General features: G+C 36.2%; 2 protein-coding genes across 2 annotated transcripts; one reads left to right on the top strand and one right to left on the bottom strand.

The window, feature by feature from the left end:
• Positions 1–217: 217 nt before the first annotated feature.
• On the bottom strand, positions 218–9,402 carry Myd88 (myeloid differentiation primary response protein MyD88). The gene is made up of 8 exons (XM_019054058.2): positions 9,120–9,402; positions 8,233–8,380; positions 6,582–6,763; positions 5,632–5,730; positions 4,861–4,988; positions 3,784–3,952; positions 2,366–2,552; positions 218–984 (listed from the first exon to the last, which is right to left on the bottom strand). Exons 2-8 carry the CDS (start codon positions 8,358–8,360, stop codon positions 678–680), a joined length of 1,200 nt encoding a protein of 399 aa, XP_018909603.2. The 5' UTR covers positions 8,361–8,380; positions 9,120–9,402; the 3' UTR covers positions 218–677.
• A 68-nt stretch (positions 9,403–9,470) lies between these two features.
• Prp31 (pre-mRNA processing factor 31) lies at positions 9,471–14,321 on the top strand. Its single transcript, XM_019054054.2, has 4 exons — positions 9,471–9,787; positions 10,759–10,903; positions 11,534–11,728; positions 12,189–14,321. Exons 2-4 carry the CDS (start codon positions 10,780–10,782, stop codon positions 13,346–13,348), a joined length of 1,479 nt encoding a protein of 492 aa, XP_018909599.1. The 5' UTR covers positions 9,471–9,787; positions 10,759–10,779; the 3' UTR covers positions 13,349–14,321.
• Positions 14,322–14,593: the final 272 nt, after the last annotated feature.

The raw sequence follows: 14,593 nt of genomic DNA, 5'->3' as shown, positions 1-14,593 counted from the left end.
TAGATCATTGTATTTTCATGAGCGGTAGGTTTGAATTTTTGCATCAAGAAACATTAAATATCTTGGTAAGGAGTAAATTTCAGTAGTTTTTGTTGCACAAATTGTGGCTTACGATACATTTTGGTTAAGCAATATGTATCAGAATAACTTCCTACCTTGTCTAGTGGTCCATTACTGCTTAGTAATTTTTTTTTTTTAAAAAAAAAGAAATGCAACATGGTCCTTAAAATTATATTTAAAAAATTTACAACTGTTGCTGGATATTATATACCTACAAACACAGTAAATAAAAACAGCTTTGAGTTCATGTTCATGAAAACAAGTACATATCACAGATACAAGCTCTTTAAATTTTTCTATGAAGAGAAATGAGAAGGTACTTTTACTCGGAGCTAAATTGCCTTGCATCACAAAGTAACCAACATTAACAACATTGTTTCAAATAGGAATGAATCTACAAGGCCCATCCCGCGAACAAACTGTGTCTCTTAAACTGGCACTGAGTCTTTAATTCAGCCATTTCTGCACAAAATTCCTTGAAAATCCCAAGATGGTCGAAAAGCAACATTCAAGAATTCCATGGATAAGCCTCTTTGAAGCCCCTAGTTAGTGTGCAGGATGGACGCTTACCTAAATTAGATTTTGTATGAAGGTAGGCTTTGTGTAAATGCATTCAATTAATCGCTTGGGCAGGCTAACTCTTTACTTTTCTTGGATAGCTTGCTTTTTGGGAGCTTACGTATGGCGTCAGTGATTGATTTGATTATTTTCCCAGGCTTTTCCCTTTTTTTATCGCTTGATTTAGGAGATGGTTCTTGTGATGATTTGCCCGTGGAAGCCTTTTGTTGAAAGTAGTTTTCCGCATTCCATAGTTGCTCTTCCTTTCTTAAGGATTTCTCTTTTGCTTCTTGCGAGTAACTTTCATCTTGGCTTATTTTCTTTTCTTGATTTGTTGATCTTGGTTTGATATCTTCAAGCATGAGCCTGAAAACAGACGATTAATTAATTGACTAAAATTAAGACGTTAAAGGGATTATGGCATTAGTTCTTGCAATTACCGTCAGCTTCAATCTTCACCAAATTGGTTGGCAGACTAAAAGAGCTGTAGAGAATTTTGACAATGAATTTACAAAACTGCGAATTGTAATTGGATGTATTTAAATCAAAAGAATTGTTATTGTATCTATCATCCATTCTGACATGAGCTTTGAGATTCATAAGAATAAATGCATGACAGGGCTCATTTCATTATGGATATAGTTCCTTTCGATTTAAATACGACCAATTGAGCGAGATTTTGAAGAAGAATGTAACCACTAAATTTTGAAAAATTGAGTTTTCGACAGAATACCATTCCTTCAGGGTGGGTGCATCTTGCTACCCAACGATTCTGCCAAAAATTTCTCCATGAGCATCTTCTTTAAATACTTAAATATCTGGTTTGATTGTAGTAGGATTGCAATTTCCAAACCACCTCTCTCAGCGCAGGGTGTTTCCTTATGATAAAAACCATGGATAATCATGATTTAAGCCATGTAAGTCATATTAGTCATAATGATAAGACATAATGAAGCCATGAGTAATCACGAATCATGATTTTTAATATTGTCATCGAACTGACATGTTACTAAACTGGATCGTATTAATAATGCTGAAAATGCCAATACTGAGCAATTTTGTGAAAGCAGGGCATATTCACCAACATTTTAAAATTTACGATTGCCAAATTTGTTGTCCAACCTTCCTAGTGTGACTGGGATCTTGTTACAGATGGTATGTAAAACACACGTAGGATTTTTCGATTTAAAATATGAAGAATGAGCTTGTTTAGTAATGTTTAATTCCTACATTTTTGTAAACTTGAGAGGGCACAGAGTTCACAGGAAATTTTCTCGATTTTTTTTTAGCAATATTAGCCCACGAAAAACGAGCTCAAAGTTGGTATTTTGGGCTCCCATTTAGACGCGTATTGGTCACTAAAAATGGCCGGCGCGGCCGCCCGTCGGAGAATTGCCACAATTGTTCAGCTAACTTAGCAGCGTCCTGCAGCCGGCGCAAGGACTTCAGGACATCGCGCCGCATCGCGGACTCTATAATAGGAAGCGAGCAGGCAGGAAGGGAAACTTCCAAAAAGCATTCACCGCACGAATGAGGGGAATTTTTAGGACAGCATTCTTTAGGGTGTGACCTTGGCTTATAAATTAATATGTGACACAAAAATTAATAACTGATCACTCAGTTTTATCATTTTTCATTCTTCTGAGAATCTTGAAAAAACAACAACTTTTACCTCCTTCTTGATGTGGAAAGGATGTTTGACAAGACACCTAAGGACGCATAAAAATTTAGCAAAAACTACTCATACCTTTGAGTGGAGTGTTCCAATACAGTCCTTGATACTCGACTTTGAGCCACAGCCTGTCCTAATTTATCCCAGAAGTTATATAACTTGCTGCTCCGCGTATAATCAAGAAGATGACAGAACCGCACGACACTCGGTAAATCAGGACAATATTCTAGAACTATTGGGATTATTTTCACTCTCCTTTGTTCTGAAATGAGACGAGCAACTAGTATAAGATATCACTTTAATACTATTTTTGAGAGAACCTTGTTAATGAATGACAGAGGCTTTTGGATTAAGTTCAGCAGAGGGGAACCAAGTACACTGGCGCATTTATAAAATCATCGATTTGGATTGAGAAACCACTGGCCTACATTTTTTCACGTAAAAAGTCGAAAAAGTTGACTCCTTTCTGGTGACTTGGTCTACTTGTGTCAATTGTGCCTATTTCTAAATTCGGGTCGTTCAACTTCAGGTTTACTTCACAGAATTGAAAACTTAAATGATCCAAGCAGAAGAAAAACATTTAGGTATTGAAGAAGAAAAACAAATTTAAAGTTTGAAAATGTAATTTGAGTCCTCATTAAAAGTGTTGGCATACAACATTATGGTAGTAGCACTGTGTGTAATTTTTTGTCTGTTAGGTCGCCAGTGCTCTGGGTGAAAATAAAAATTGTTAACTCACATTAACTTAAAATTGAAGAATTTATTAGTCAAAGCTTTTTGGCCTTAGCCATTGTCAGGACTTAGCAAAAAAGCACAGTTTGAGACGATACATGATTAATTTCGATTAATACGTTCATACGAATGTTTATACTTACGATGTCAATGTTCACAGTCATCAGTTACATGTGTCCTGATGATGGCTAAGGCTGAAAAGCTTTGACTAATAAATTCTTCAATTTCAAGTTAATGTGAGTTAACAATTTTTATTTTCACCTATAGGCTACTTAACAAACAAAGAAGAAAAAATTGATTCCTTGGTTGGTAAGTTGTTTATGAAGCTGAAAGTTCTGAGGTTGCTTTCCTTGCAAAGTAAACCTTGAACCAAATTCCGTACAAAATTACTAAACAGGAGCCGAATGGATTAAAAAATTTTGGCAAGGGGGCCCCCCAGGCAAGGGAGGGGCCAGGGGCTCTTCCCCGAAATAATTAGAAAATCACAACCGTCTCAGACTGAATTTTAAGCCATTTTCGTGAGATATTTCATAAAATCACATTTAAAAATATTGTGAAAACAGCCTGTAATTTATTGAACTGCAGGCTGTTGAATATCAAATTGAACGAGGATTAAATTTTGAAAATAGCTATTAATTTGGCTTCTGTCAGTCTTTCTCATTGAAAAAATAAAACAGGAGCTGAAATTTTGAAACATCGCAATGAATATCCATTGTTTTGCACTTTGGCCATCGACATTCATTCTTGGTTTTGATCCTCACCTATACCCACTGCAGCAGCAAAATTCAAAAAGTATTTGTTGAATTCACTGCGGATGAAGCTGTTGGAAATAATAACAACAAGATGATGACACCGCTCTTCCAACATTTTCATTACACCCGTGTGTTCTAAAGGAAGGCCAGCAATGAAGTCGCGATCTTTATAACAAACCTATTACAGACAAGAAAGAAGAAAAGAAATCTTAAAAACAAACAGGGACAAAATTCAGAATGGGTCTAACTGTTGCTGTACCATTACAGCCGATATATTCATTTTTTCTACAGAAAACTATGCAATGTCAAGATGAATATCTCCTTTAATGCGGAAAAACCCACTTTACTCATAGCAAATCAAAAAAACCAACTACAAATACGTTCAACCAAGTCCTGCTGGATGGTCTTCCTCACAATATAACCTAAGTTAGAAAAACGCATTGTCAAACGCACTGACATGTTAGGGAAAACAATGCATGAACATTCGAGAGTTGCCTCCAATATAGTGAATATTTTTTAGGGGAGTTATGATTATATTTTCTCTCAACATTTTCGGATGATTTGGATTTGATCGCAAATAAATAATTAATATAAAAAAATTATTAGACAATTTTATAGAAAATTTGAAGAAAGATATTCACTGATTTCCCTGAAAATTCATATTTTATCAAAGGAAATTTGGCAAATTTTGAAGGCTCATACAGCGTTTTTCCTAAGAACAACAGTGCAAGTGACATAGTTCTTGAGATTTTTTAGAGTAAAGGTGAAAAAATGGAAAAGAATACCATTTCGACAAAATTGAAAAATCTGTTAAGAGATTTGTGTTGGTGATTGATAGGGGGAGGGGGGGGGGTCAAAATAGCAGAAATTTGGAGGTATATATCTCATAAACAGCCCATAAATATTTCCCTTGATTATGTAACACAGTAAGCGGTGCATTCTAATGGTGGTGATCTGGCATTGAATGATTGGCTGCTTGTTTCAAGATATTGATTGGTTTGGCTGTTTATTTAACGATTGAGACTAAAATTGCAAAAACCCTTGGAGGTGCCACTATTTTTTAAAACATAATGGCCTGATACTTACTTTTGCTAAATACTCTTTCTCCAGTTTATCTATTGTCATCTGAGCAAACTCTTCATCTTCCTGAGCGAATAATACAAAGGCATCATAGATTAGTGGAGGCTGATTGTTTTTTGCTCTATGGAGGTCATCTAAAAGAGAAAAGTTACTCATCATTTGAAAAAATGAAAACAAAATTTCCAGAAAAGTTTAAAACGAACAAACTATGTTGCAGTTCAACTACATTGATTCTTTAGATTCTTTACACCAAGTGGAAACACATAATGCATTCCTACATTCTCTCTCAAAGTTTTAACGCTTGGAACGGTAACAATGAAACAAATAACACCAGTTGACACTATATCCGCTGGCGCATGTGTATGTTTCACAGAAATGCTGCTTTAAACATCAAGATATATGCATTATGAATTAATGAAGTCATGATGTTAGACCAATGATGTCATTAAAGGATGTCCTGACGGGATCATCACTGCATGCTCCAATAAGATCACCAACGAATCTCTCAAAGACCTCATCAACGGGTTCATTTGTTTTTCAAAAGAGGAAGTTTGATGATAATGCCAAAGGATTCCCCAGCAACATCATCGACAGATATTCTTGTAATGTTATCAACGGGTATTTCAGTAATGTCATCAAAGATTTAAAAAAAACCTGGAAAAATTCCTGGAAGCTTAATTCACTCTGTGCTTTCAGAGAATGAACTGAATAAAAATGGGTGGCAGTGACCCATTGGGAGCAAAGAGCTTAGATGCAAAAATGTTTCAGAGCACTTACCCAAAGTTACAATGTCATCTGTTAGAAAATCTATGTGAAGGCTGCTGGAATTTCCGGGTGAGTTCTGTACAACTTGTAAATAATTTTTTCCATCAGTTTCTAAAATATGGATAAGTCAGAGCACATGGTGAATAAAAGTCAGAATATCTATACAATTATGTAAAATACTTAGAATTTAGGGACACATGAGACTACAGAAATGAAGCAATTTTTTTTTTAAAGAAAGGTATTTCAGGACTTAGAATTTGATGAAAACAATTCTGCCTCCGAGTCATACTACTTTTGCGTTATACAGGTTACCTTTGAGTAACCTTGTAGGGCTTTTTGAGATCATTGCAAATGAAAAGCGGCTGAAATACCCAGGAATAAGGCAGTTGTTGCAATGAATTTTTGCGCAATTGTAGTATAATTTTTCTTACGTAAAATTTCGTAAAAAAACCAAAACATTTGTTGAAAAGCTCAAAAAAGCATTTCCAACAGGAGAAAAAGCTACTTAAAAAGTTGACATAGCAAAGCGATACCTAAAACTGAGTTCTGTCAATCAGCAAACGCTGTTTCCCCAAGGACGTCATAAATTAAAATGTATGTTTCCTAACTTTCATCATCAATATATTTAATGTGATGGGTAAGTAAAATCAATCTCATTGATATGATCAATACATTAAATTGATACGATTTCACATTCTTTTCCCTCTCTTTTTTTTCCTAATAAATATGAACTAAATACACGAGATAGGAACTGAAAATTTCAAAGGGACCCCCTCCCCCTCCTTCCAGTTTATTGGCAAAAACTGAAGAACATTAGTCTGTCAATGTCCTTGCGCCAATTATTTTAGCAAATCGCATTAGAATAGAAAGCCGCCACTTCTGAGTCTCCTCTTGTGAGCTCAGCAATGACGTGAAGTGAAAGAAAATAATTATGAAAGAAGAAATATAAGTAAATTACTTACGAAAAATGTTATCCATATCATCAAAAACATCCCACCTATCAAGTTCACCGAAGGCCTTGTGTAATTTGTCTAGAGTAGAGTTTGGTAATTTTTCAAATTGACATAGAATATGACCTGTGGGATTCGGCATATAACCGCAAGGAGGTTTGACATTTAGTAACTGTGCTAATCCTCTCCAGTCCCTGAAACATGATCATAACAGAATAAGCCTCAAGAGGGGTTGGACATATTCAATGATGCTAAAAGAATTATGCTTTTTAACTTGGATCATGGAAAGAATCCTTTCTTAAGAAAACTTCTGAATGGACAGAGGATTGTTTAAAAGCTACTAATTACACTGATAACTGAAGGAACCGGACCGAGTTTAGCAGAAACATGCTGAGCCGCAAAAACGAGTTAGGTAATAGTAGTTTTGAATTCTTTTTGTTGTAAATTTTCCAATCAAAAATTAAAGAAAATATATTTTGAACAGCTTTTGTTAAACTTAGTACTTAACATTTAGCTTCATGGAGGACTTAAATTTCAAACCTTTGTTGCTTGGTTCAAACTTGATGGGATTTCATGCATTTCTACTAAACTCTGTCCACCTGCTCCAGATTTATAATTGGAATAGAGGACTTTAAAAGATGAGTAGGTGTTGGAAGGAAAGCTCTCATGCAGAAGCTGTTGAAATCCCTTGATTCCACAGTTGTTCAGCTCTTCAAAACTAATTTAGAATAGGTGAAAAAACTTTGAATTATTCGACACTATACTGGCTTGGAAAAAATGGAATTCTTCGAGTTTGGAGCATGCACAAAAAGTTATGCACAACAGGTACCTGTAGAAAAAAAAATCTGGGCTTTCAAAATTTCTACAACGTTTCAGATGACTGGCTTAAATATTTGTAAAACCACTAATTGTGACTGTTGAGTCAAAAACTTGAAAATTTACTCCAATATTAAACAACACATAAATGCTGAAAAAAAGGTAGGATTAGAAAATTATTCACACTGGCAAGATTTAAGGATTTGAAAGGAGTTGTTAGTGAGTGCATTAATGTAGCCTACCCAAAAAGGCTAAGATGAGAAACAATGACAAATCATCTAAGTACCACTCTTCAATGCAATCTTCCTCTTTGAATACACCAAGCCTAGGAAGTCAAGGTTGAAACACAATCACATTTGATATTTTCAATTGAGCCAATTCAATGATCTTCTACTAATTCAGCGGAAGCCTTGCCGTTATCAACACCTTTTTTTTTTAAACGAAAGTATGAGGATTATGTGCTGAGGCAACACTTGTGGAACATATCGATGGTGAAACTGCAGAAATGCTAATCTCGGTTTGCAGCATTGCAGACTACCTATCATACTTTACTTTCAACATGGGGAACTACTGAACATCATTTCTTGATAGCTTCTGTGAGTTTTCTTCTCTACATGAAGAATATTCTGTAAAAATTTCCAGTCATGCTATTAGTTTGGTTTCCTGTTACCCTATGAAAAATAAAAGAGGAGCGGAGATCTCAAAACACCGCAACCGAGGTAAGCATTTTTGCAGTTTCACTGTCAATATGTGCTGTTTTGAACTTTGTTTGGTGGCCTAAACCAACTACCAGAGATCATCCACTTTACAACGCTCACAAGAAGAGAAATGTGAAAATCAAGCTTACCTTGGCAATCCTGAGGGCGAAGGAATAACAAGGTTAAAGTTTAGCATGGCACATAATTTTTCTTTCGATGCTGGACGGAGAGCTGAGACTGGTATGTCACTCAAATCAATCTTCTCACAGATTGTCATGGTCGAACAACTTTAAAAACCTAGGCAATCAAATATGTTGATGAGAAAAATTGCGCACATTGTACAAAAACCAAAAACATTGAATCAAGTAGACCATGTAGGTATCCTGGGTTACGAATGGCGAGACAACTTTAAAAATTCGCATGCCAATGAGTGGTGGCACCGACCTAGGCATCGATGAGTTTGTGTGTCCCAATTGTGCACATCTGCGCATGCGCAGGAGCGGCTCCAGTGAATATTTGTCGGATTGTGAGGCTTTTTTTCTCGGTTAATAATTAGTTCCGAAAAATGAAGCATTGCTATTCGGTTGTAAAATTATAAGTTCTAAAACTTTCCTTCTTAGGAATTTTGTCTGAAAATGGACTCTAAACGAGATATTCATGAAAAACCGAGCGTGCGAATGAATTCTCTATTGCCTCTCTGCAGTCTCTTCGAGTGCTTGGGACACACGCTCCCTTCCCTTCCCCGCCCGCCCATCATGGAGCTCCAAGAGACTTGTCTCACTCTGGCTGTACTAAACTGAGCCGGACGCACATTCTACGTTGTTCAATGTCTTTGACTAAAACTAAATTAAGTAGGCACTACGTCGTTAACATATTAACAACAAAAGTAAACATCGACTTGCATGTTAACCTTTACCATTTCGGACCCTTTCTAATACCTTGATCATCAGTTTGATGCATCAAAAATGCAGATAGACTTAGAAACCAGCAAAAACTGATTTTCTTGAAGCTTGTTGGAAGAGAGCAGGTTGCTTACCTAAATGAAGGAAAACCTGTTGCTTGCAGAACGAGGGGTGAAAAATAACACTGGCCACTGGCAAGATGTTTTCATTGATATCACAGTAGGACAAGCATGCAAACATGGAATTTTCGTCTCGTCTCCATTGCACGATTTCACAATTTTTTGGGATGAAGGATGGATAGACACGAGACTTTACTCTATAAGAGAAAATAAGTAAATAACTTCAATTTTTAGTCGAAGTAGAGAAATTGAAGGAAGAGAGGCAAAAATGTAAATAAGAGTGACGCAAGAATCATGACGTAATCAATCAGTTTCTCTGTTTCTCTAAAATTCCTGAAGAGAGCAGTGTCTTATCAAAACAAAAACAACAACCATTATTTGAGGTTAGGTTCCTGTGCGTTGCAATTCGTTCAACTATCAACTGAAACTGTGAGAATAAAATCGGCAAGGTGGATGTATGTCAGGCAGAAGATTTCCTGCCCTTTCATTGTTTTGTGCTCGTGTTACAGATCGTAGATTGATGCACAGTAAGCCAGTCAAAATCACAGCTATAACTCAAAGCTGGTTGTGAGTTGCACCAGAACCAACGAAACACATAGCGCAGTCTACTGAACCTCTGGTCTGAACGGACTCCCCAAACAGTCCTTTCTTATATCTCTCCACAAGTCCTCACACTAAGCAAGGTAAATAGACTTTCTAGAAATTCGTTGCAGAGTAGTGCAGAGTCTCCAAAATCAATTTCAATGGCTAAATAAGAGCCTCGATCGCAACGTTTAAAAATCTCAGATTTTGTTTCTTTACTTCTAAGGAAAATCAATCAACTTTTCACTATTATTTGAGTGATTTTTTCCCAGCATGAATGAAGAAAATTCATCGAAATTTTTTTACAAACTGCCCATCGGTTTCCTTATCAAAAATGAAGCATGAGCGGAGACTTGCAACGTTGCAATCTAAGAACAAGTTTTTATTTATTTAGTCATAGTTTTATTAGTCATTTAGGTCTTCAATTAGCAGAATATTATTAGAACCTGAATTTTAGATAGTACAGGATTCCTGCATTTGAATCTTCTTCTTTCTGAGAGACAAATATGGTTTTGTAAGAACAATACCTGTTCGGGAATATTTTGCCATTTTCACCTAATTAGAGAACTGGCTTGGAACTCTCGGCCACAAGCAATAAAAATGACCCTCTTTAGATATTGCTAACCCTCACGTATTAGCGCCAGTAAACTTTTTGTGACTTTCAGAAGGTTGCATGAATTATCGAGTTTATGCCAAGTAGGTTAATGCACTGTTTGAGAGAAACAGGAGATCTGTCATCTTGCCTCTTTCTTGTATTTACTATCAATGCTAAATCAAAAGCAGCATAAGTTCTGTTGCGCTCCATAAGTGCTTAAACTTATTGGTGTCGGCTCTAAGTTATGTTCCCGAACAGTTAATATTCTAGACTTGGGCTTTGATACTAGGTAAACCTTAAATTCCATCATTAGCACATAGAAAGGAATCATAATTTAAATGATTGTGGAAGGTTAAGCATTGTTTAGTAAAATCGGAAATAATTTTTTTCTGAAAAGATTTATAAAATCTAAGATTTTAAACTATCCTCAATCTTCTGTGGATCTAAGTTCCTCAATAAGATTTGATTATTTTACAGGAAACAATTTAAGGGTCCATCATGTCATTGGCTGATGAACTTCTGGCTGATTTGGAAGATGGAGATGAGCAAGTAGATGAGTTCATGGTAGAAGATATTGATATCAAACCAGATATCAAACCAAATATTAAACCTATTGAAGATGGTATGTATTCATCGTGGTCCCACTCACCATTCCTCTTGTCCCAAATCTCCTCATTCATCCTTCTTGGCGTACTTTTGTGGAATTTTTATTGTGGGCCCGATTTCTCAATATATCGTTCTCTGGATGATCAGAAACTAAAAATTCTCGTATGTAGAGAACTTAGAAACAACACCTGCTTGTGAGTAAAGCGTAAAATGCATTTCCAAATATTTCAGCAGATTCCATAAGTAATCTAGAAAAAGCTGCTAATAATATGGTTCCTGTTGTTATACACAGTGTTTTGTTAACTTCATTGGGGGACATTGCAAATGAGTATTTCAATACCTTGAACTTCCAAATGTTCAGCACTTCATTTCATCAGGAGGTACTCATCTAATGTGCGCACAAGATAGTTTCAGTGGGATGATAAATCTGTAGATCAAAATTTTTGTTTTTCCAAGTTAACTCTTGTATTGGCTAAAATCTCCAATAAATTGAAATGGTGGCTATACGCAGAACCAAAAATGGAGGGTCCACTGCAAAAGATAGGAAAAACATTCTGTGGCAGCAGTCTGACCCAAATGTCATGATCTTTACAGAATATTTTTCTCATATGAAATTCTATGTGATATGTCACATTTCTTCTTTCAGATATCAAAGCTGTTTCCATTCATCAGCTAGCGACCTTAAGCTCATCAGATCGGTTGAAGTATGTCATGGGGGAGATTGAAAAGTACCAATCCATGCCACATAGTATCGATATTGTGGGGCCTGTTGAAGCAGACTCAGAATACCAGCTCATAGTTGAAGCAAACAACCTAGCTGTTGAAATAGATAATGAAATAGGTAAGCATTTTTCTCTGTCAAATTGAAGTTTCTTGCAAATATTTCAAACAGATTTTTTAGAAATTTTAAACACTTGGCTTCCACTTGGCGAGTTTCCAGGGACTGGCAAAAAAATGTGTTAATTCAAAGAGCTTGTTTAAAGGAAGCTTTACGCATCTACAATAGGTCAAATTATGAGCTCTTTTTAGATATGAGCGTTGTTCTTCTTAATAATTCCCTCTTATCCTTCCAGCAAGCAAAGTGAAATCTTTATAATCATGGATTCTATTTGAGTTGATTATCAATCTAAGTTCTGAATTTTCAGTTTTTTTTTCCTAAAACGTTTCAAATCACTTATTCTCTATTTCTTTCCTTTCCCAGAATCTTCTTTTGTCATCCTATCTTTCTCTCCTTTTTTTTTCATCGTTGAAAGCATTTATTAGAGCTGACACACTAATCAATTGTGTGATTTTAATTTCAGTGGTGATCCATCGATTTACTAGAGAAAAGTATTCAAAGCGTTTTCCTGAGCTAGAATCCCTGGTTGCAAGCCCTCTGGAGTACATGATGACAGTGAGAGAACTTGGCAATGATCTTGATCAAGCAAAAAACAACGAAAAACTTCAGCAGTTCCTGACTCCAGCAATAATCATGGTTGTGTCTATTACTGCATCCACAGCTCAAGGACAGCCTCTTACGGATCAAGAACTGCATGATGTATTCGAGGCATGTGATATGGCAGCTGAACTCAATAGGTGTAAGCAACAAATATATGAATATGTAGAGAGTCGTATGACGTTCATAGCACCAAACTTGTCTGCAATAGTTGGAGCATCAACTGCAGCCAAGTTAATGGGAGTTGCCGGCGGGCTAACTAGTTTATCAAAAATGCCTGCATGTAATGTCCAGCTCCTTGGTAGCCAGAAAAAGACTTTGGCAGGGTTCGCCCAAGCCTCAATATTGCCTAATACTGGTTTCATTTTTTATTCTGATTTTGTGGAGAGTCTTCCTGCAGAATTGCGGAAGAAAGCAGCCAGAATTATTGCTGCCAAAAGCACGCTGGCAGCCCGTGTCGATGCCTGTCATGAAGCACCTGATGGTAATATTGGACGCATGTTACGAGAGGAAATCGAGAAGAAATTTGATAAGCTGACAGAACCACCCCCGGTGAAATTTGTAAAGCCACTCCCAAAACCAATCGACCCAAGCCGCAAGAAGCGAGGAGGGAAAAGGGTCCGCAAAAACAAAGAAAGGTATGCAATGACAGAGCTGCGGAAACAAGCAAACAGGCTAAATTTTGCAGAAATCGATGATGATGCATACCAAGATGATCTTGGCTACTCCCGTGGAACAATTGGCAAGACTGGAACAGGACGCATTAGAGCTGCGCAAGTTGATGAGAAAACCAAGGTGCGAGTTTCCAAGACGCTACAGAAGCATATGCAAAAGCAGCAAGTTTATGGTGGCAGCACAACTGTAAAAAGACAAATATCGGGTACTGCGTCCAGTGTTGCATTCACTCCTCTGCAAGGCCTGGAAATTGTGAACCCGCAAGCAGCTGAAAAACGAACCAATGAATCTTCGGCCAAGTATTTCTCCAATGTTGCTGGTTTTATCAAGGTCAAAAAATCTGAGAGTTAACCGATTTAGCAAGATTAAAATTCTTCCTTTAAATTGTCATCACAAGGGTTAAGAAGTGAACCAACGAATTTGTCGGTAAATATCTCTTGAAAGTTGCTCATTTCACCAAGTTAACAAGTACCTAATGAATGATTGAGACTTCAAGACTGATTAATGATTTTGATATAGATCCGGAATAATTTTTACTTTTCTGCAAGTCTTGGAAATCGCAAACCTAGAGGCAAGTCAAAAATAGTTCATCAAATCTTGAATGATATTTTATAATTCCCTCAAAATCTCACCTGCGGGTTGATCAATGAGTTGTCATTGAATGATTTTGATTGATAGATCCCTTGTTCAAAAATTGTATTCATCGATCAAGGTCGTTTGATAATGATTCAAAAATTTAGGTGCAGTTTTAAAGAGATGCGGTGTCTCCACTGTATTTCAACTTGCAGGATTGCACCTCAGAAAACGTCTCTAAAGTATCACATCAGGTGATGTATTTTCAGTCGCTGTTTTTATTCTTAGTGAAGAACTGAACAAATGATTGGAAATTTTTGTTTTTATCAAGAATGTCGGTGTTCCACCCCTAATAATATTTTCAATTTAATGTTAATGCTGCAAACAAGTCAACCTTGCATTGCATATTAGTATGCGTGCGTATCTGTTCCTCTCTGCTGTCCTCTATCTTTTTTTTTTTTTTTTTTTTGAGGTTTTTTGTTATATTATATATTAAAAGAAAAAGGCTTAAGCCATGTCGCCCACTAAAGCTCATCTTCTCTTTTCTTGTTTTCCTCTGCTGTGCACAAATTAACTCTATGACAGGTTATGGGTCCAGCATGCTTCCGCCGCGCACAGATTAACTCTACGACAAAGAAGACTACCTATCTGAGAAATAACAAGTCCATTGATGAGATATTATAAAGTCCCAGTTGTTTATGTGTTGACTGAATGTTAAAATACTACAATAAAAACCTTATTTTGTGCTGGATTTTTCATCTTACCAATTTTATCTTTCATTTTTTCACGAACAGTTTTTTCTTACAAAGTAACCATTAGTAAGAAAGTTATTTTTTATTTATTATTTTTTTTTTTTTTTTTTAAAGAAAACTTCTAATTGGTATAAGAAAAAAATTTCAAAACTGATTTTGTGTGCTGTGACCTCTTAACATACTATTCTATCGGAAGGAAAGCACAAAGGTTTTAATAGGTTACTGGGTCCTCAAAGTAAAGTATTCTTTTAACACCAGGATTTGAGAAATT

Source organism: Bemisia tabaci, chromosome 1 (genome assembly GCF_918797505.1).
Source record: "Bemisia tabaci chromosome 1, PGI_BMITA_v3".
Classification (NCBI taxonomy): domain Eukaryota; kingdom Metazoa; phylum Arthropoda; class Insecta; order Hemiptera; family Aleyrodidae; genus Bemisia; species Bemisia tabaci.
Note: the sequence above shows the minus strand (reverse complement) of the source record. Positions and strands in the feature narration are given on the sequence as shown.